Here is a 17,241-nt window from a genome sequence, read left to right on the forward strand (position 1 = left end):
ATAAAAATATCTTTTCTTTTAATTCACTTAATTTTTTTTGAAGCATATGGGTGTTTTACCAGCATGTATGTTTGTGTACATGTGTATAGTGCCCTCGGGGGCCAAAAGAGGCATCATCCCTCAGGACTGGAGTTCTAAATGGTTGTGAACAGTCATATGGGTGCTGAGAATTGAACTTGGGTCCTTACAAGAGTAGCTAGCACTCTTAACCAGTGAGCCAATTCTCTAGACCCAAATGAAATCCTTTTAAAATAAATATTTTTATATTTTAAAGAAAAGAACACCACCAAAGCTATACAGAAAAACCCTGTCTTGAAAAAAATGGGAAAAAAAAAAAGAGAAAGAGAGAGTAGAAAAGAACACTGGCCAGGTGTAGTGGCCAACACCTTTAGTCCCAGAACTTGGGAGGCAGAGGCAGGTAGATCTCTGGGAGTTCCAGACCAACCTGGTCTACAAGAGCTAGTTCAGGATCTCTGTGAGGTCAAAGCCAGCCTGATCTACAGAGCTAGTTCCAGCACATCTAGGGCTGTTACACAGAGAAACTCTGTCTCAAGAAAACAAAACAAAATCAAAAAAAGTTAAAAGAACCCTGATATCCTAATGAAGAATATAGATTTATAAAGCAATTTTAGGAAGCAACCTGGCAGTGCTAAATCATATTAAATATTTATACATTTGTGGATATATATATATATTATTACAATCCTAACCTGGATAGAGACTACATAATCTCACAGGCACATAGAGAAAAGTAGTTCATAAGAGAATATTACATCCTAGAGCAGGGCTTTGGTGGTACATGCCTTTAATCCCTGCACTCGGGAGGCAGAGGCAGGTAGATCTCTGTGAGTTCCAGACCAACCTGGTCTACAAGAGCTAGTTCAGGACAACCTTCAAAGCCACAGAGAAACCCTGTCTCGAAAAAAAAAAAAAAAAAAAAAAAAGAGACAGAGAGAGAGAGAGAGAATATTACATCCTAACAATATAGTAATAGATAATGTATAGTACTATGTATGATTACATACTAATGTCATTAAATCCCCTAGGGCTTAGAGGAAATATAGGTGACTACTATCAAGGAATGGAACAAAAAACCGTGGTGACTTGGCTAGTGAGATGGCTCAGATGTTTGCTACCAAGTGTGGTAACATGAAGTCACATGATAGAAGAACCACATGATAGAAGAAGAGAACTGACTCTGCAAGTTGTCATGTGACTTTGAGATGTGCACCATGGCATATGTACATATATACAAACACATACACATAAATATAATAAAAAAAATTTTAAATGTGGTGCCTATATATCACAGAATGCAACTCTAGGAATGAATAAACCACATAACCACAAAACCTCATGCCACAGATACAAGTTTTAGTTTGTTTCTGTGCATGTGTGTGAGTATATATGCACGGGAGTACACCTATGTATGTGTGGAGTCCAGAAAAGGTTAAGCATCCTGTTCTAACATGGTCTATTTCATACCCTTGAGACAGGGTCTCTCACTGAACCTGGAGCTCTCCAGTCATAAAGCTCCAGGATCTGCCCACTGCTACTCCCCAGGACTGAGGTTAGAAGCCTGTATGGGTACTAACTCAGGCCCACATGCTTATGCAGCAAGACCCTTACCCACTAGATACAACTTAAAAAAATAATAGAGAAAAAAGTGAGACAACGTAAGGCTATGAACTCATTACCAATGATAGAAACTAACACTGTACTAAGCAACCTATCTTATTTTATATGTTGATTCTTTGTATGAGTATGTGTGTGGTGTATGTATACATGTGCACACGGGGAGGCCATAAGGTGTTCTGCTTGATTGCTCTCCACCTTATTCCTTTGAGATGGGATATCTCATTGAACCTGGAGCTAGTCTGGTGGCAGAAAGCCAGGTCCTCATGCATGCACAGCAAATACTCTTATCCACTGAGCCATCTCTCCAGCCCCTTAATGTAGCTTGAATATCAGATACGTAAGAATGATGTCTAAGAGTATTGAAAGGAAGTGAAATGAGGAATGGGAATAAAAGAGAATAAATAAAATTTAGAAAGATGTGTACAAACTGGGATGATAATAAGCACCTTATGTGAGAGGGGTGCTTTTTTATATTTTCAAGATAGAATTGGGGGATATAAGGTCTAGGAAGAGCCAGAGATTACATAGGTTAAGGATTTCAAGGGTCCAGGCACTTGTTTTTGATACTGTGAAAGCTATGTAAACAGCGACTGTCCAAACATATTTAGTGAACTTCTGCACAAGATAGACTAAAATTAAGGCCTTCAAATTTATTTATTTATTTCTTTGTTTGTTTGTTTTGGCGGAGGTGGTTTTCAAGACAAGGTTTCTCTGTGCAACAGTCCTGGACATCCTGGAACTCACTTTGTAGACCAGGCCGGCCTCAAACTCACTGAGATCTACCTGCCTGTGCCTTCCAAGTGCTGGGATAAAAGGCATGTGCCACCAGCGCCCAACACCTTCAAACTCTTAAACTAGTGATAGCATCATATGTATGTATGTATGTATGTATATATGCACATATGAATATATATATATACATACATATATATATACATATATATTTATTTATTTATTTTTTAAGGTATAGCCTCACCAAGTTGCTCAATTGGGCTTCAAACTTAATTCTCTTACTTCAACCTCTCAAGCAGCTGGGATTACAGGACTGGCTAATTTTTTAAATATTGCTTATTTTATTTTTTATACATATGAGTATTTTCCTGCATGTTATGTATATACATCATGTATACCAGAAGAGGGCATCAGATCCCCTAGAACTGGAGTTACAGATCGTTGTAAGCCACAATGTAAGTGATTAGAAATGAATCCAAGTCCTCTGCAAGAGCAACAAATATTCTAAACCACTGAGCCATCTCTCCTGCCCCCTCCATGCTGATTTTTAAATAACATGGTAAAATAATCACAGCCAAGAGGAAACAAGACAAGATCCTATCTCTTTAGGGTAAAACAAAAATATTTTAATACACACACATATTTTTGTTTTGTTTTGTTGAGACAGAGTCTCACTCTGTAGCCTGGGCTGGCCTCAAACTCCTGATTCTCAGGCCTCTGCCTATGGGGTACTGAATTACAGACATGTACTACCACATCCAGCTCAGCCAATAGTACTTTTTGTTAATTTTTTTTTTTTTTGAGATAGACTCTTACTTTGTAAATCAGATTGGCCTTGAACTTGAGGCGATCCTCCTGCCTCTGCCTCCCAAGTGCAAGGATTAGAGGCATGAGCCACCATGGCCATCTCTAAAAGTTTTCTTGATGTTGTTAATTTAGACCTTACATCACCAATGACCTAAGAAAGGAAGAAATCTTTTAAGTGTCAGAGCTTGAAACTTATTGCTTCACTCACATCATGTCCCCCCACAAAGTACTCACCATGTTCTTCAAGATATGCCTGGAGCCTATTGATAAGATCCTGTTTTATTCCCTTGGTCTCTAAACCACGAGCAAGGCATTCTTGCTTTAGTTCAGCAAGCTGGGAAAAGAACAAACAAACAAACAACTTTTTAAATTCCTATGAATGAAAAGAGGTGGTTCCCACAAGAGAAAATGATGATGATGGTCAATTCCCAACTTGCAAGTACTATCCCTGACCAAGACACTGAATCTACAAAGGTAGCTTAGTTTTCCTTTAACATTCAATATACAATAGGACTTTCTAACATACAATGAAAAAAAAAAATCACACTTAAGTAAAATTGTAATCAAAAGATTACTCTGCCAACAACATGGGGGGGTCAATCTTCAATCAGAAAATCTAGTGTCCTCCCTCCCAACCAGCTATGGCTGGTATGGTAACAGTGTGTCTTTCCAGCAGTTTCTGTGTCAGAAGCCTGGTTCTCAGTGTAGTTGTGCTGGGACTACTAAAAGGCACTCGCCTTTAATCCCAGCACTCGGGAGGCAGAGGCAGACAGATCTCTGTGAGTTCAAGGCCAGCCTGCTCTACAAAGCTACACTGAGAAACCCTGTCTTGAAAAACCAAAACAACAACAACAAAAGGTAGAGCAGCCTGACCTAGTAGCAGGAGGATCAAGAATTCAAGGCCAGCAAAAACACCCACCTCTACCCCCACAAAATGTGGAGCTTACTGGGAAGTGTTTAGGACATCAAAGGAGACACTTCATTCTAGGAAAGAATTAATATAGTTCTTTTGGTTACTTCTCCAAACAGCAGGTCCATAGAAAAGAGTAAGAGTGGCCAGGTTTGGGCCTGTAATCCAGCACTTGGGAAGTGGAGGCAGGAAGACCAGGAGTTCAACACCAACACAGGTCAGCTTGGACTCATTACATGAGACCCTGTCCTGAACTCTCCCTAACCTCTGGCCTTCGATCCTGCCATGTAATGGAGCCTCAAAATTGCTGCCACCATTATGTAATTTACTATGAGCCTGTTACCAGGACAACACTATTATTGAACTTTTGGTCTCCAAAGTTGGTAAATAAATCTTTGTTCTTTATAAAGCACAGCCTCAGGTATTTTGTCACAATGGTAGAAAACTGACTATAATAAACACCTATTATCCCAAAAGTATTATTACAATATACCATTCAAACATCTATAAAAATAATCATTGTAGGGGAGCTGGAGAGATGGCTCAGAGGTTAAGAGCACTGATGGCTCTTCTAGAGGTCCTGAGTTCAACTCCCAGCAACCACATGGTGGCTCACAACCATTTGTAATGAGATCTGGTGCCCTCTTCTGGCCTGCAGGCACACATGCAGGCAGAACACTGTATACATAATAAATAAATCTTTAAAAAAATAATCATTGTAGAATTAGATTGATGCATTAGGTGGCTTAATGTCAACAATGAACTAACTAAATAAAGGATCTATCTATATCACCAAAGAAGGAAATTCACACACTTTTTAAATCAGTAAAAATATATACTTACCAATATAGTGTTGGGTAACTGACAAAACTAATAGAGAAGATACCCACATCAGCAGTTTCAAAATTGCCTGTAACTTCAGCTACAGGGAATTTAACAACCTCTTCTTTCCTCCTTGGGCCTCTTTTGCCACCTGCATCACATGTACAATGCCCACACATAGAAACAACTTTAAAAAACTTTTTAAGTTTGCTGTGAGATTATGTTTCCTAGGAATGTCAGAAGCTGCACTCCATTAAGTTAACATGACTGCCTAACAAGAGCTGAACAAAGGCAACAATAAACACACTAATATGGAGGAAGGGGCAAGTCTAGGATCCTCAACACCATACAAACTACAGACAACAAAGGGATGCTGAGAGTGGGAGACACAGTCTTCCCAGAGAAGAGCATAACAACTGACTATCAATACCAACGGCCAACCCTAAGAATATGCAAAGAAGTAACATTATACAGACTGAGCAGGTTGTACTTACATTTTAGTATGTGTATATAGAGAAAGTCATACACATGTAATAATAATGAAAAAAAAGGGTCATGAACTTGAAAAAGGGAGAGCTTGGAAAAAGGTAAAGGAGAGAGTAAATTATGTAATTATATTCTCAAAAAATAAAAGAAGCCAGGCAGTGGTGGCGCACTTGGGAGGCAAAGGCAGGTGGATCCTGTAAGTTTGAGACCAGCCTGGTCTACAAGAGCTAATTCCAGGACAGCCTCCAGAGCCACAGAGAAACCCTATCTCGAAAAACCAAAAAAATAAAGATAGATAGATAAAAGAAATGTTTTTAAATTTAAAGAAAGGGATATAACTCAGTAGAAGTGACTACTTGCTGTGTATGAGGTCTTGGAATTGATCTCCAGTGCCACATGCATAACTAGATAGAGTGAGCTGGAGGAGACTGTAATCCCACAAGTCAGGGGATGGAAGCTGAAAAATCAGAAAAGATCAAGCTATCCTCAGCTAGAAAGTGAGTTTAAGACCAGCTGGAATTATGTGAAACCCTAACTCAAAGAGTAAAAATAGGGGCTGGAGAGATGGCTCAGTGGTCAAGAGCACTGGTTGCTCTTCCAGATAACCAGGGTTCAATTCCCAGCACCCACATGGCAGCTCACAACTGTCTGTAACTCCAGTTCCAAAGGGTCCGACACCTTCATACAGACATACATTCAGGGAAAACACCAATGCATATAAAATAAAATTAAAATTAAAAAAATTTTAAAAGTAGGTATATTTATGAAATCTTCTATTTAAGACTCAAATCTTCAATCATACAAAAACTAGTTGAGGGTTGGCTAGATGGTTCAACAGGTAAAGACAATTGCTGCCAAGCCTGGTGAAGTGAGCTCCACCCCTGAGACCCACATGACAGAGGGTTGTCCTCTGACCTTCACATGTGCTCCACAAAGTCCATGAACACGCACACACATACACGAACAAACACACACACAATTATTTTTTTAAATGAATGAGGATTTGGCTCAACAGTTCATCCAAAAAGAGAGCCAGAGGCTAGAGAGATGGCTCAGTGATTAAAAGTTTACTGTTCTTCCAGGGACTTTGGTTCCCAACACCTATGTTAAACAGCTCATAACTGCCTATAACTCCAGATCCAGGGAATCCAACACCCTCTTCTGGTCTCCACAGGCACCCACACACATGACATACATTCATACAAATATACACACATGCACATAGGGGGAAAAAAAGACAGTCAGGTGTGATAGCATATGTCTTTAATCCCAACACTCAGGAGGCAGAGACAACTGGATCTCTGAGAGCTCAAGGCCAACCAGGTCTACAAGAGTTCCAGGCCAGCCAGGGTGATATAGTGTGACCTTCTCAAAAAACAAAAAGCAAATGCCAGGCGTTGGTGGTGCATGCCTTTAATCCCAACATTTGGGAGCCACAGGCAGGCGGATCCTCTGAGAGTTCGAGGCCAGCCTGGTCTACAGAGCGAGTGCCAGGATAGGCTCCAAAGCTGCACAGAGAAACCCCGTCTCGGAAAAAACAAACAAACAAAAAACACTCTATTGGGGCTGGAGAAATGGCTCAGCAGTAAAGAAGACTTACTATTTTTGCAGAGGACACGGGTTCAGTTCCCAGCACTCACCCGGCTCACAACTATCTCTAGCTCCAGCTCCAGGGGGATCTACCTCTCTCTTCTGGCCCCGAAGAGTACTACACAAACATGGTGTACATACATGCAGGCAAACCACTCATACACATAAAAATAAATATTAAGAACAAGCAAAAAGATAAGGACATTAGGTTTTTAGGGAAAGAAGTTACCACCAAAAATAAGTGTAGATTATACATAGCTGAAATCATAGATCGTTGATAAACTTTGTAATAGCTTTCCTGGTATAGATATACACTCTTTAAAACACTTATGTTTGGGGCTGGAGAGATGGCTCAGAGGTTAAGAGCACTGACTGTTCTTCCAGAGGTACTGAGTTCAATTCCCAGCAACCACATGGTGGCTCACAACCATCCGTTATGAGATCTGGTGCCCTCTTCTGGTGTGCAGATATACATGGAAGCAGAATGCTGTATACGTAATTTAAAAAAAAAAAAAAAAAAAAAGAGTAACTCCTTAAAAAAAAAAAAAGCACTTAGGTTGTCCTCTGATCTCTACATTGTGGTACAGTATGTGCACACCTCTACACATAAACATGAACACAAACATGAGTGTCAGTCTATAACTTCCATCTCATTTGAGGCAGTTTCTCCTTTGCCACTGTGTACTTTGCCACAATCCGGGCTTGTTGGCCTGGCAGTTTACAGCTTTAGATGCTTTCTTCAATTACTTTCACCTTATACATTGAGGCAGGATTTCTCACTTGAGCTCAGATCTTGCCATTTTGGCTAGTCAAAGAACAAGCCGCTAGCTTTCTCTGGGGATCCTCATGTAAGGTGAAAAGTAATTGAGAAAAACATCTAAAGTCAGCCTTGGGCTTCTGCATGCATGAATGCACACACTGTCCACTCACATAACACACGCATACATACAAGACAGATGGAGCTTAGTCTCGACAATAAGGTCACACTAAAAACAAGCTAGATTTAAATTCTACCTTTACCATCTACATCTATACATTACTGGAAAGTAATTTATAGTCCCTATGCTTTAGTTTCCTTACCTATAAAATAGGAATACCAGAGCCAATCCTATAGGACAACTATAAAAATTAAACTAGTAAACCAGGCATAGTGGCTCATGCTTATAATCCCAGCACTCATAGGTAGAGGCATGAGTTTAAGGACAGCCTGAACAACACAGAGATTTAGCCTAGGCTGCATGGCAAGGCTCTGTTTTTTTGTTTCAATTTGTTTTAATTCAATGGAATTAAAGGCATGAGCAACCACAGCATGGCTTGACTCTGCTCTCTCTGAGAGCTCAAGGCCAACCAGGTCTACAAGAGTTCAATTCCCAGCACCCACATGATGGCTTACAAAAATCTATAATGAGACCTGGTGCCCTCTTCTGGTCTGCAGCCATACATGCAGTGGTTGTTCTGGAACTCACTATGCTGACAAGGCTGGCCACACGAACTCACAGAGATTGACCTACCTTGGCTTCCCAAGTGCTGAGATTAAAAGTGTTTACACAAAGTAGCCTGATGATCAGAGTACCCAAGTACCTACATAGTGGAAAGAGAATCCTGACAGTTTTCTTTTAACATGGCACAACCCACCCTAACACACACTTACACTTAAAATTGGTATTAAAAAAAAGAATCCGAGGGCTAAAGAGATGGCTCGGTGGTTAAGAGCACTGGTGGGTCTTTAAGAGGGCCCAGGCTTGATTTCCAGCACTCACACAGGAGTTCACAGCTAGTGTGTTCTACCAGTTCTACACCCTCTTCTGGCTCAGCAGGTAAAAAGTGCTCACTCGACGACATGCCAGCCCAACAACCTGAGTTCTACCCATTGAACTCACTGTGGAAGGAGAGAAAAAACTCCCAAACGTTGTCCTCTGATGTGCACATATGTGCCACAACACATGCAAGCCCATTTACACTCTCACACACACACACTAAATATAAAGTGAAAATTTAAAATAAGATTAATATGGATTTTGGAGACAAATTGCTTGGATTGACAAGCCACTTATTAGCTGTAATAAGTAATATTAATATTAAAGTAATATTAGAACTAGGGCAAATTAATCAATTACTATTTCAGGGCCTCAGATTTTCTTTTGAATAACTTTACAGCGTTATTATGAGAATTAAATCAGCTAACATATAAATGTCATCAACAAGTGCTTGCAACATAGCAACTTGGTTAGCAAATAAAAAACAAAGTCATTTTGAAGAAATAACTTATTCATGGTAGTTGGGAGGGAGACAGTGTAGAATGAAGAGACTAGCAGAGATAATTAAAAGACCCTCTTAGGCAGGAGAAACTATTTATAATACAGTCCTAACAGGGCTAGTCTCTCCTCTAGAGCCCACCCTCAGCACTGCCAAAATAATACAAATTGATCATATCAGGCTCTTCCTCTCAGATTTTCAAAAGCTTCCCTACCTATGCTATACCTACAAGAAATAAAACTGCTCAAGGCTAAAGAGATGACTGAGTAGTTAATGTAACTCCTGCCTCCTACTGAACAAGTTACATTTCATGTAATCCCAACACCTGAGAGGTGATGGAGGCAGGGGGATCATGAATTCTAAACTAGCATGGGCTGTTTTACACACATGCACATACACACAAATACAAACTGCTTATACAACTTAGAAGACACTTGGGCCAAGTGTGGTGGTGCACACCTTTATCCCAGCATTCAGGAAGCAGAAGCAAGCGGATCTCTGAGTTCAAAACCAGTCTTGGTCTTCAGTTTCAGGGAGTCCCAGGACAGGCTCCAAAGCAACACAGAGTAACCCTGTCTTGAAAAGCCAAAATAATAACAATAAAAATGGAAAGAGCTTTGGTTTTTTGAGACAGAGTCTTTCCATGTCACCCTGGCTGTCCTGGAACTTACTATGTAGACTAAGCTAGCCTGGAGCTCACAGAGATCCACAAGCCTCTACTTCCCAAGTGCTAGAACTAGAGACATGCACCACTATGCCCAGCCCAGCTTGAAAAAAGTTGGTGGTTTTGTTTGCTTTTGTTTTTTTTGTTTTGTTTTGTTTTGTTTTGTTTTCAAGACATGGTTTTTCTGTGTTTAGCCCTGGCTGTCCTGGACCTTGCTCTGTATACCAGGCTGGCCTGGAAATCATAGAAATCTGCCTGCCTTTGCTTCCCAAGTACTGGGATTAAAGGTCTTCACCACCACCCAGTGGAAAGTGGTTTGAGTGTTTTTCTTTGTTTGTTTAAAGTATTAAAAACTCTAAATCAAGGCCGGGTGTTGGTGGCACACACCTTTAATCCCAGCACTTGGGAGGCAGAGGCAGGCGGATGTCTGTGAGTTCGACACCAGCCTAGTCTCCAGAGCAAGTGCCAGTATAGGCTCCAAAGCTACACAGAGAAACCCTGTCTCCAGAAAATTAAAACCTCTAAATCAGCTGGGTAACATGGCACCTACCTTTAAACCCAGCACTGGGAGATTGAGGCAGACAGATCTCACTGAGTTCTAGGCCAGCCTATTCTATGTATCAAATTCCAGGCAGCAAAAGCTACATAGATTCCCTGTCTCAAAGATAAACGAAATAAAATCTCTAAGTCAATCCAAAAAGTCAGACTATTCAATCAAGATCAACATTAGAACCTAACATTGTCTTCAAAGCCAGAATTTATACAGGTTCTTAACCAGAGGTCTATGGACTCCTCAGGGCTACAAGGTAATTTTATGGTGCCCCTTAAATTGCATGCAAAGTACTGTACATGCCTTTTTCTGGGGAGAGGGTCCATACCTTTCATGAGAGTTTCAAAGATATCTGTGACCTCCAAAAGTTTAAGAAGTGCTCTAGAGAAAAAGCAAAGACAAGCAAATGTGATTAAAGAGTAAGTCCTGCTTAGGTCCTCAGAACGCCTCAGGTGCTCTTAAGACTAGACAGTACCTGAAATCAGGTCAGAAGACATTAAATAGAATTTATTCAATTAAATGAAAATTTATTGAACTAACAAAAAGGAATATGATGGAAGGAGGAACTCCTTAAACAAATACAATATCCATAAAGGAAAGTCACAGAACAAGTAGTGACTTACTCCAGGATTTCAAAAGGGGAACAAACAAAAGATTATCAGATATCCCACTAATTTTTAATCTTTCACCTAAAAATTAATTTTCTGTGTATACTTTATAATATATATAATAGTACAAAACTACAGAACTTATACAGGTAAATAAAAATGGAGGTAGCTAAATTTTTCTTATTTGTTCAAGTAATCATTAGGAAACCACTGATAATTCATTTCAGCGCCATCAAGTTAACAGTAACTAAAATAACAGAAATCCACTAATGAGGCTGAGAGTCCATTAAGGCAGACTTAATGGACTTAGTTAAGAAACATTATTTCCTGTCAAAAGGTAATGCCACCTAAACAGACTAATTGCAGGGTCTTTTTCTACACATGGCTTCACATATACCTTTTAAAGAAAGACAAAAAACTCAACAATTATTCAAGATTTAAAATGTTTCTGTGTGTGTGACACACGGGAGCATTTGCCTAAGGACAACTGAAGAGAGTATCAGACACCTTGGAGCTAGTGTTCAGGTGGTTGTGAGCCACTTGACTTAGGTGCTGGAAACCAAACTCAGGTCCTCCAGAAGAGCAAGTGTTCTTAACCACTAAGCCATTTCTCCAGACCCAATTATCAAGTTGTTTTTTTTTTTTTTTTTTCCCCAATTATCAAGTTTTAAGGGAAAAAAAAAAAAAAAAAAAAAAAAAACAGTTTTCAGGGCTGGAGGGTTGGAGAAATGGCTCAACAGTTAAGAGTACTGGCTGCTCTTTCAGAGGACCCAGGTTCAATTCCTAGCACCCACAGAGACTAACAACTGTCTGTAATCCTGCAGGCACACATACATACATACAAACAAGTTGTACACATAAACAAATCTTTTTGAAAAACCATCTCAACCCAACAATTAAAGTAAAACAGCAACAAAAAAGGAACAAAAACAGACTTGATGGTGATGCCTTTAATCCCAACACTTGGGAGACAGAGGTAGGAAGATCTCTGAGTTCCAGGCCAGCTAGGGCTACATAGTGAGATCCTGTCTGAACAAATAAATAGAATAGTTCTTAGTTTTTACTAAGTTAGCTTGATTTGTACCAGGGTCCCAGGATAAGGTGACCAAAACAACTAATAGCAAAGCTACTTACGAAAACTCAAGCAATAATCAACACAGTTTAATTCTTCCTAAAAAGATTTACTGTCCTTACAGAATAATCACCGAAATGTAAGTCTACATATAAGAAAAGTACACGACTACCAAAATTTACAACTCAAAATAAAGGTCCTGTGGTTCAGAATGTCACCAAGAAGTGACACCAAGGAGTGCTGGAGAGATGGCTCAGCGGTTAAGAGCATTTACTCCTCTTGTAGAGGACCCAAATTCTATTGCCAGCACCACATCGGGTTGCTTACAACTGCCTGTAACACAGTTCCAGGGGACCCCTCACCCTCTCTAACCTCACATTCACACAGTCACATACACATAAACAACAAAAATAGATCTTAAAGAAAAAAAAGCATCACGAAGAGACCCTGGATCCTTCCCCATGATAAACAGGACAAGCAGAATCCTTTCAAACATACTTCATATATTTCCAAAATACTACAGCTATACGTTCTCTTTAGGGGTGGGAGAACAGTCTCTAGGGAGGGCAGCAGGATGAGAACCTCCTGAGAAAACTCAAAAAAAAAAAAAAAAAACTTTTAGGGGTAATGTGTTCGTCATTCTACCAACTTCTAGAACTGCCTCGGCCCCAGGCTTCCACCAGAAAACCTATCTTATGGCCTCTCCTTGGTTTCAAAACTCGAGTACGGGGGCGTAACCCCACCTAGTTAAAAGAGAAGGGAAACATTTTCTGGGTTATGTTTGGAACATGTTCAGGTAAACATATGCAAAAATGCCACTATATGCTAACTGAGGAATCTCGGGTTTGGGACGAGAGGTGAAAACATCAGTCTGAGAAGAAAACGTAATTTTGGGTCCGCATGGGCCACGGGGGAAGGACCACTGACGTTAATGCAGACCTAATGAGAAAGGAGGAGTATAAAAGACAGAAGGCGCTCCATAGCCGGGTCGGGAAGGGTGACAGATAAGAAAACAATGAGAAGAGAGCCGAAACAACAGGTAAAGAGAGCGACAAGATCCTGAGGAGAAACGGGGTTTAAAGTAGGCCTAAGAAGGGAGGCACAGAAGCACAACGGGGGCCAGGAAAAAAGTGTAAGGGCCTAACAGAGAGAAACATGGAGGGCGGCGCAGAGCCCCGTGCGAAACTCGAGCTCCAGAAAACCCCGCCTCAGCCTTCCCCGCGCAACGGTACCTTCAGCTTGTGGAGCTCCACCGTCTCGGTCGCCATCTTGCTGCGCCTCACTCCACCAGACCCCCGGCGTTGCCCCCGCCTCCAGGAGCCTAAGCTCATCCAACCAATCGCTGTCGCTCTTACTCGCACCTCGCACCGACGGCTCTTCCCATTAGTCAATGGCGGCGTCGCTCTCACGCCTCTGGGCCACTTTCCGAGGCTCACTGAAGGGTGGACCCAGGGGAGGGCGGGGTCTGCATAGCCTAACGATAGAAAAGGCGGCCAATTGCACGGCCCCACTGCAGAGCCAACCAATGACTGGGGACGCCGCGGATCCTGTCCCACCAATAGGGAGAGCGCAGCCGGGGCGAAAGGCGGCCACTTCCTGGAGACCGCAGGTGTGAGAGCTCTTGCTGTGCCCCAAGCCGGACGGTCCGGGCTTCTGAAGCTGGCAGGTAGGGGCTGCGCGGAACTTGAAAAAGGTTACCGAGCGGAACTGATGGGAGTATTGGGAAGGAAGGGTGGCAGCGAATACGAGTTCCCGTGAAGAGAGCCGTAAACTGACGCGCGAAAGTGGGACTCTGGGAGGAGCATGGGCGGATTCGGTACTTGATTTGGGGAAGGCAAGAGCAGGCTATAAATAAATAAATAAATAAATAAATAGGCATTAGATTTAGCGTAAGTTTAAATGCCAGAAGCGCCTCTAGAAGGGAGAGGGCTCTATTTCTTGAGGGACTAAGCTCAGGTCCCTTCCTAGACTATTTTAAAAACTGGATTAAGTTCCTGCTGCGCCCCACGCTTCAGAGAAGGGCTGAGGCTCCTACTGGCTGTTGACAGGTCATGAGGGTGAGACACAGGAGAGACAAGCCCCAGTAAAAGGTGAGGACTAGAGGTAGCTTCTTATTGGTCCCTTGATTAAGTGCATAACTTTCTTGTGGAACTCTGGGTGTGGGTGACTTCTCTATGATTCAATAACTTCCTCAAGAAAGTAAATTAAAAATACTCCCGATTCCCCTGGTGCTTCAAGTGAGTGTCACAGTCTAAGCTTACTGCTTCACGTTATCATTGAATTTTAAAGACCAGAGTAAAAATTTTACCATGTTTCTATAGTAGGGAGGACTTTTTTTTTTCCTTCAAAACAAACCACTTGTGTTGGTATGCACACTAACAATGGCAGGCGTGGAAGTCAGGACAGTTTGCTGGAGTCTCCTTCCACTGTGTGAGTCCTGGGGATCCAACTCAGGTCTTTAAGCTTGGTGGCAAATGCCTCTCTAGCTTAGCCATTTCGAAGACCCTCTTGCTTTTTTGTTTGCTTTGGAGAAATGATCTCACTCTAGCCCAGGACAGTCCTCATGCCTCGACCTCCCTAGTGCAGGATGTCGATCACCATACCCAGCTGCTTCACATCGTTTCAAGTTTTAGCAAAGTCCTCGGTTTTTCCTTTTTTTTTTTTTTTTTTTTTTTTTTTCATGATAGAGAAATTCTTTCATTCCCTAGAGTTCAGGGGATTTTGGCTTTTCAGGAGACAAGTGGGGAACAAGCTCAATCAGGGGTTAAGAGGAAATTGAGTTGGACTCCTGCCTGATCCCTCACTGTGGTAGGATGAATGTGGGGGTGGCACACAGCGAAGTAAACCCCAACACTCGAGTGATGAATAGCCGGGGCATCTGGCTGGCCTACATCGTCTTGGTAGGACTGCTGCATGTGGTTCTGCTCAGCATCCCTTTCTTCAGCATTCCTGTTGTCTGGACCCTGACCAACGTCATCCATAACTTGGTGAGCACTAAACCACACCCTTGTACCCAACCCAGGTTTATCCCAACCAAAACAAAACAAAGTCACCAACTGTTTGGGAATTTATGTCTTCCTTTTGGGATCTTAGCATAATTCTTGACCCAAAGGACTACTCTAGCCTTCATACTGTCCCTTTCCCTCTTCCCAGGCAATGTATATCTTCCTACATACAGTGAAAGGAACACCCTTTGAGACCCCTGACCAAGGAAAGGCTCGACTTTTGACACATTGGGAGCAGATGGACTATGGACTACAATTCACCTCCTCCCGAAAGTTCCTTAGCATCTCTCCTATTGTACTGTGAGTATGGGGGTAAAGGAAATGCTGGGTCAAAAAGTGGCTCCACAATCGAGGGAAAGTACTACAAGTTGGGGAAATGGCTTAGTCAGGTGCTTACCACACATGCACAAGGACTTGAGTTCAATCCCCAGCATGTACATACAAGCCAGATGTGGCCACACACAACCATGGGTGCCTATAATTCCAACACTGAAGAGCTGGAAGCAGGAAGATCCCTGGGGCTTGCTGGCCAGCTAGTCTAGCCCAAGTACTGCACTTCAGAAACCAAAAATAAATAATTTTTTAAAAACCTGCCCCCCAACAAAGATGAAGAGCAATCAAGGAAGACTCATATTGACATCTGGTCTCCAAGCATACCCACACATGAACATGTACCTACATACATACACGCACGCACACAAATACACTAGTCCTAAGTCTACAGGGAGTATTACAAAGTATAAGACAGTAGTCATGGGCTGGAGAGATGGCTCAGAGATTAAGAGCACCAACTGCTCTTCCAGAGGTCCTGAGTTCAATTCCCAGCAGCCACATGGTAGCTCACAACCATCTGTAGTGAGATCTGGTACCCTCTTCTGGTGTGCAGATATATATGGAAGCAGAGTGCTGTATACATAATAAATAAATATCTTTAAAAAAAAAAAGACAGCCACACATTCCTTGCTGGTTCCATGGTAAAATGAAAGGGACTGCAAATAAACCAAACTCCTGTCTAAATCCAAGTGATTTTACAGTCCCCAAAGAAGCAAATAGGTAGAGGAAGAACTGATATTAATGGTTTAAAAGTAAAACAAATTTGGGGAAAGGAAGCAAAAAGGGCTCCAAAAGTCATACAGACTGAAACAGCTTTGGCTGCCATTTGCAATTTATCATTAACAATTAGCAAACATTTGGGGATTTAGCTCAGTGGTAGAGTACTTGCCTAGCAAGCACAGGCCCTGAGTTTGGTCCTCAGCTCTTGGGGGGAGACATTAGCAATCAACTGATTTATAATCTCTAGTTAAAAAGATGCCTTCTGATTATATCCTAGACCTCATATTAAATACTGTTGAGTTAGCTAGAGTAGCTTTGGACTACAAAGGACAATATGCAATAAAACTAGCAATTCAAAATAGAAAAGCACTGGAAAGGCTTGACTGTGGGTATGGAAGGTCAACCTTGTCATCCTTTTCTTTATCTCTCCCTAGCTACCTGCTGGCCAGCTTCTATACCAAATACGACGCTGCGCATTTCATCATCAACACTGCCTCACTGCTCAGCGTACTGCTGCCTAAGCTGCCCCAATTCCATGGGGTCCGTCTCTTTGGAATCAACAAATACTAAAAAATGGGTTGAGAGCTCTTCAGGCACTGAGGGAAGGCACTGGAACAAAGAGACATAATGGTTTTCCCTTCTCCAAACTATCTTCTGTATCTTGGAAGCCTGAGAAATAGGACAAACCTAACTAAACTCCAAGAAGGAAGAAGTTGGAAAATGGGGTTCCTGAGCCCAGCCTTAATAGGGTCGAGATTCTCTGAATCAGGAAAGTTAGATGAGGTTAAGGGGCCACACCACTCTCCTCTACAGCAAGAAGCCATCCACGCTTGGCAGCTTGTCTGGTGATTATGTTTCCATGTCTTCCAAACATACCACCTTCAAGTTCTGTTTTGCTGTATATTTTCCTTAAAGTCTTTTCAGTTATGACTGAAATTTGATAAGAAGAGTAGAGAGATGTTCTCATAATTCTGGGGAGGAAAATGGAATCCTGACTTACAATAAAAAAGAAAATTTAAGTAAATTTTTATCTCTACGCCTTTGATCC

At 41.6% G+C, this 17,241-nt stretch overlaps 2 protein-coding genes across 5 annotated transcripts in view; one reads left to right on the top strand and one right to left on the bottom strand.

Annotated features, from left to right (window-relative positions):
• Sarnp (SAP domain containing ribonucleoprotein) overlaps positions 1-13,524 on the bottom strand; it is a 46,898-nt gene extending 33,374 nt beyond the window's left edge. Inside the window, exons 1-4 of one of the 3 annotated variants that reach the window (XM_027392127.2) lie at positions 13,368-13,449; positions 10,784-10,836; positions 3,412-3,511; positions 3,187-3,328 (exon numbers count right to left, since the gene is read on the bottom strand). In XM_027392127.2, the coding sequence (XP_027247928.1) occupies positions 3,187-3,328; positions 3,412-3,414 (145 nt within the window). In that variant the 5' untranslated portion in view covers positions 3,415-3,511; positions 10,784-10,836; positions 13,368-13,449. Of the gene's footprint in view, positions 1-3,186; positions 3,329-3,411; positions 3,512-4,096; positions 4,145-10,783; positions 10,837-13,367 lie in introns of those variants that run through there. The other 2 variants (XM_027392128.2, XM_027392126.2) reach the window with 2 other exon arrangements.
• Positions 13,525-13,645: 121 nt separating this feature from the next.
• Positions 13,646-17,217, top strand: Ormdl2 (ORMDL sphingolipid biosynthesis regulator 2). 2 transcript variants are annotated; one of them, XM_027392129.2, is made up of 4 exons: positions 13,646-13,801; positions 14,948-15,122; positions 15,289-15,440; positions 16,628-17,217. In XM_027392129.2, exons 2-4 carry the CDS (start codon positions 14,949-14,951, stop codon positions 16,761-16,763), a joined length of 462 nt encoding a protein of 153 aa, XP_027247930.1. In that variant the 5' UTR covers positions 13,646-13,801; position 14,948; the 3' UTR covers positions 16,764-17,217. The 2 variants fall into 2 exon arrangements, with proteins under 2 accessions (XP_027247930.1, XP_027247931.1); XM_027392130.2 differs by having other exon boundaries at positions 13,699-13,801; positions 14,869-15,122.
• Positions 17,218-17,241: the final 24 nt, after the last annotated feature.

Source organism: Cricetulus griseus (assembly GCF_003668045.3).
Source record: "Cricetulus griseus strain 17A/GY chromosome 1 unlocalized genomic scaffold, alternate assembly CriGri-PICRH-1.0 chr1_0, whole genome shotgun sequence".
In the NCBI taxonomy this organism is placed as follows: Eukaryota; Metazoa; Chordata; class Mammalia; order Rodentia; family Cricetidae; genus Cricetulus; species Cricetulus griseus.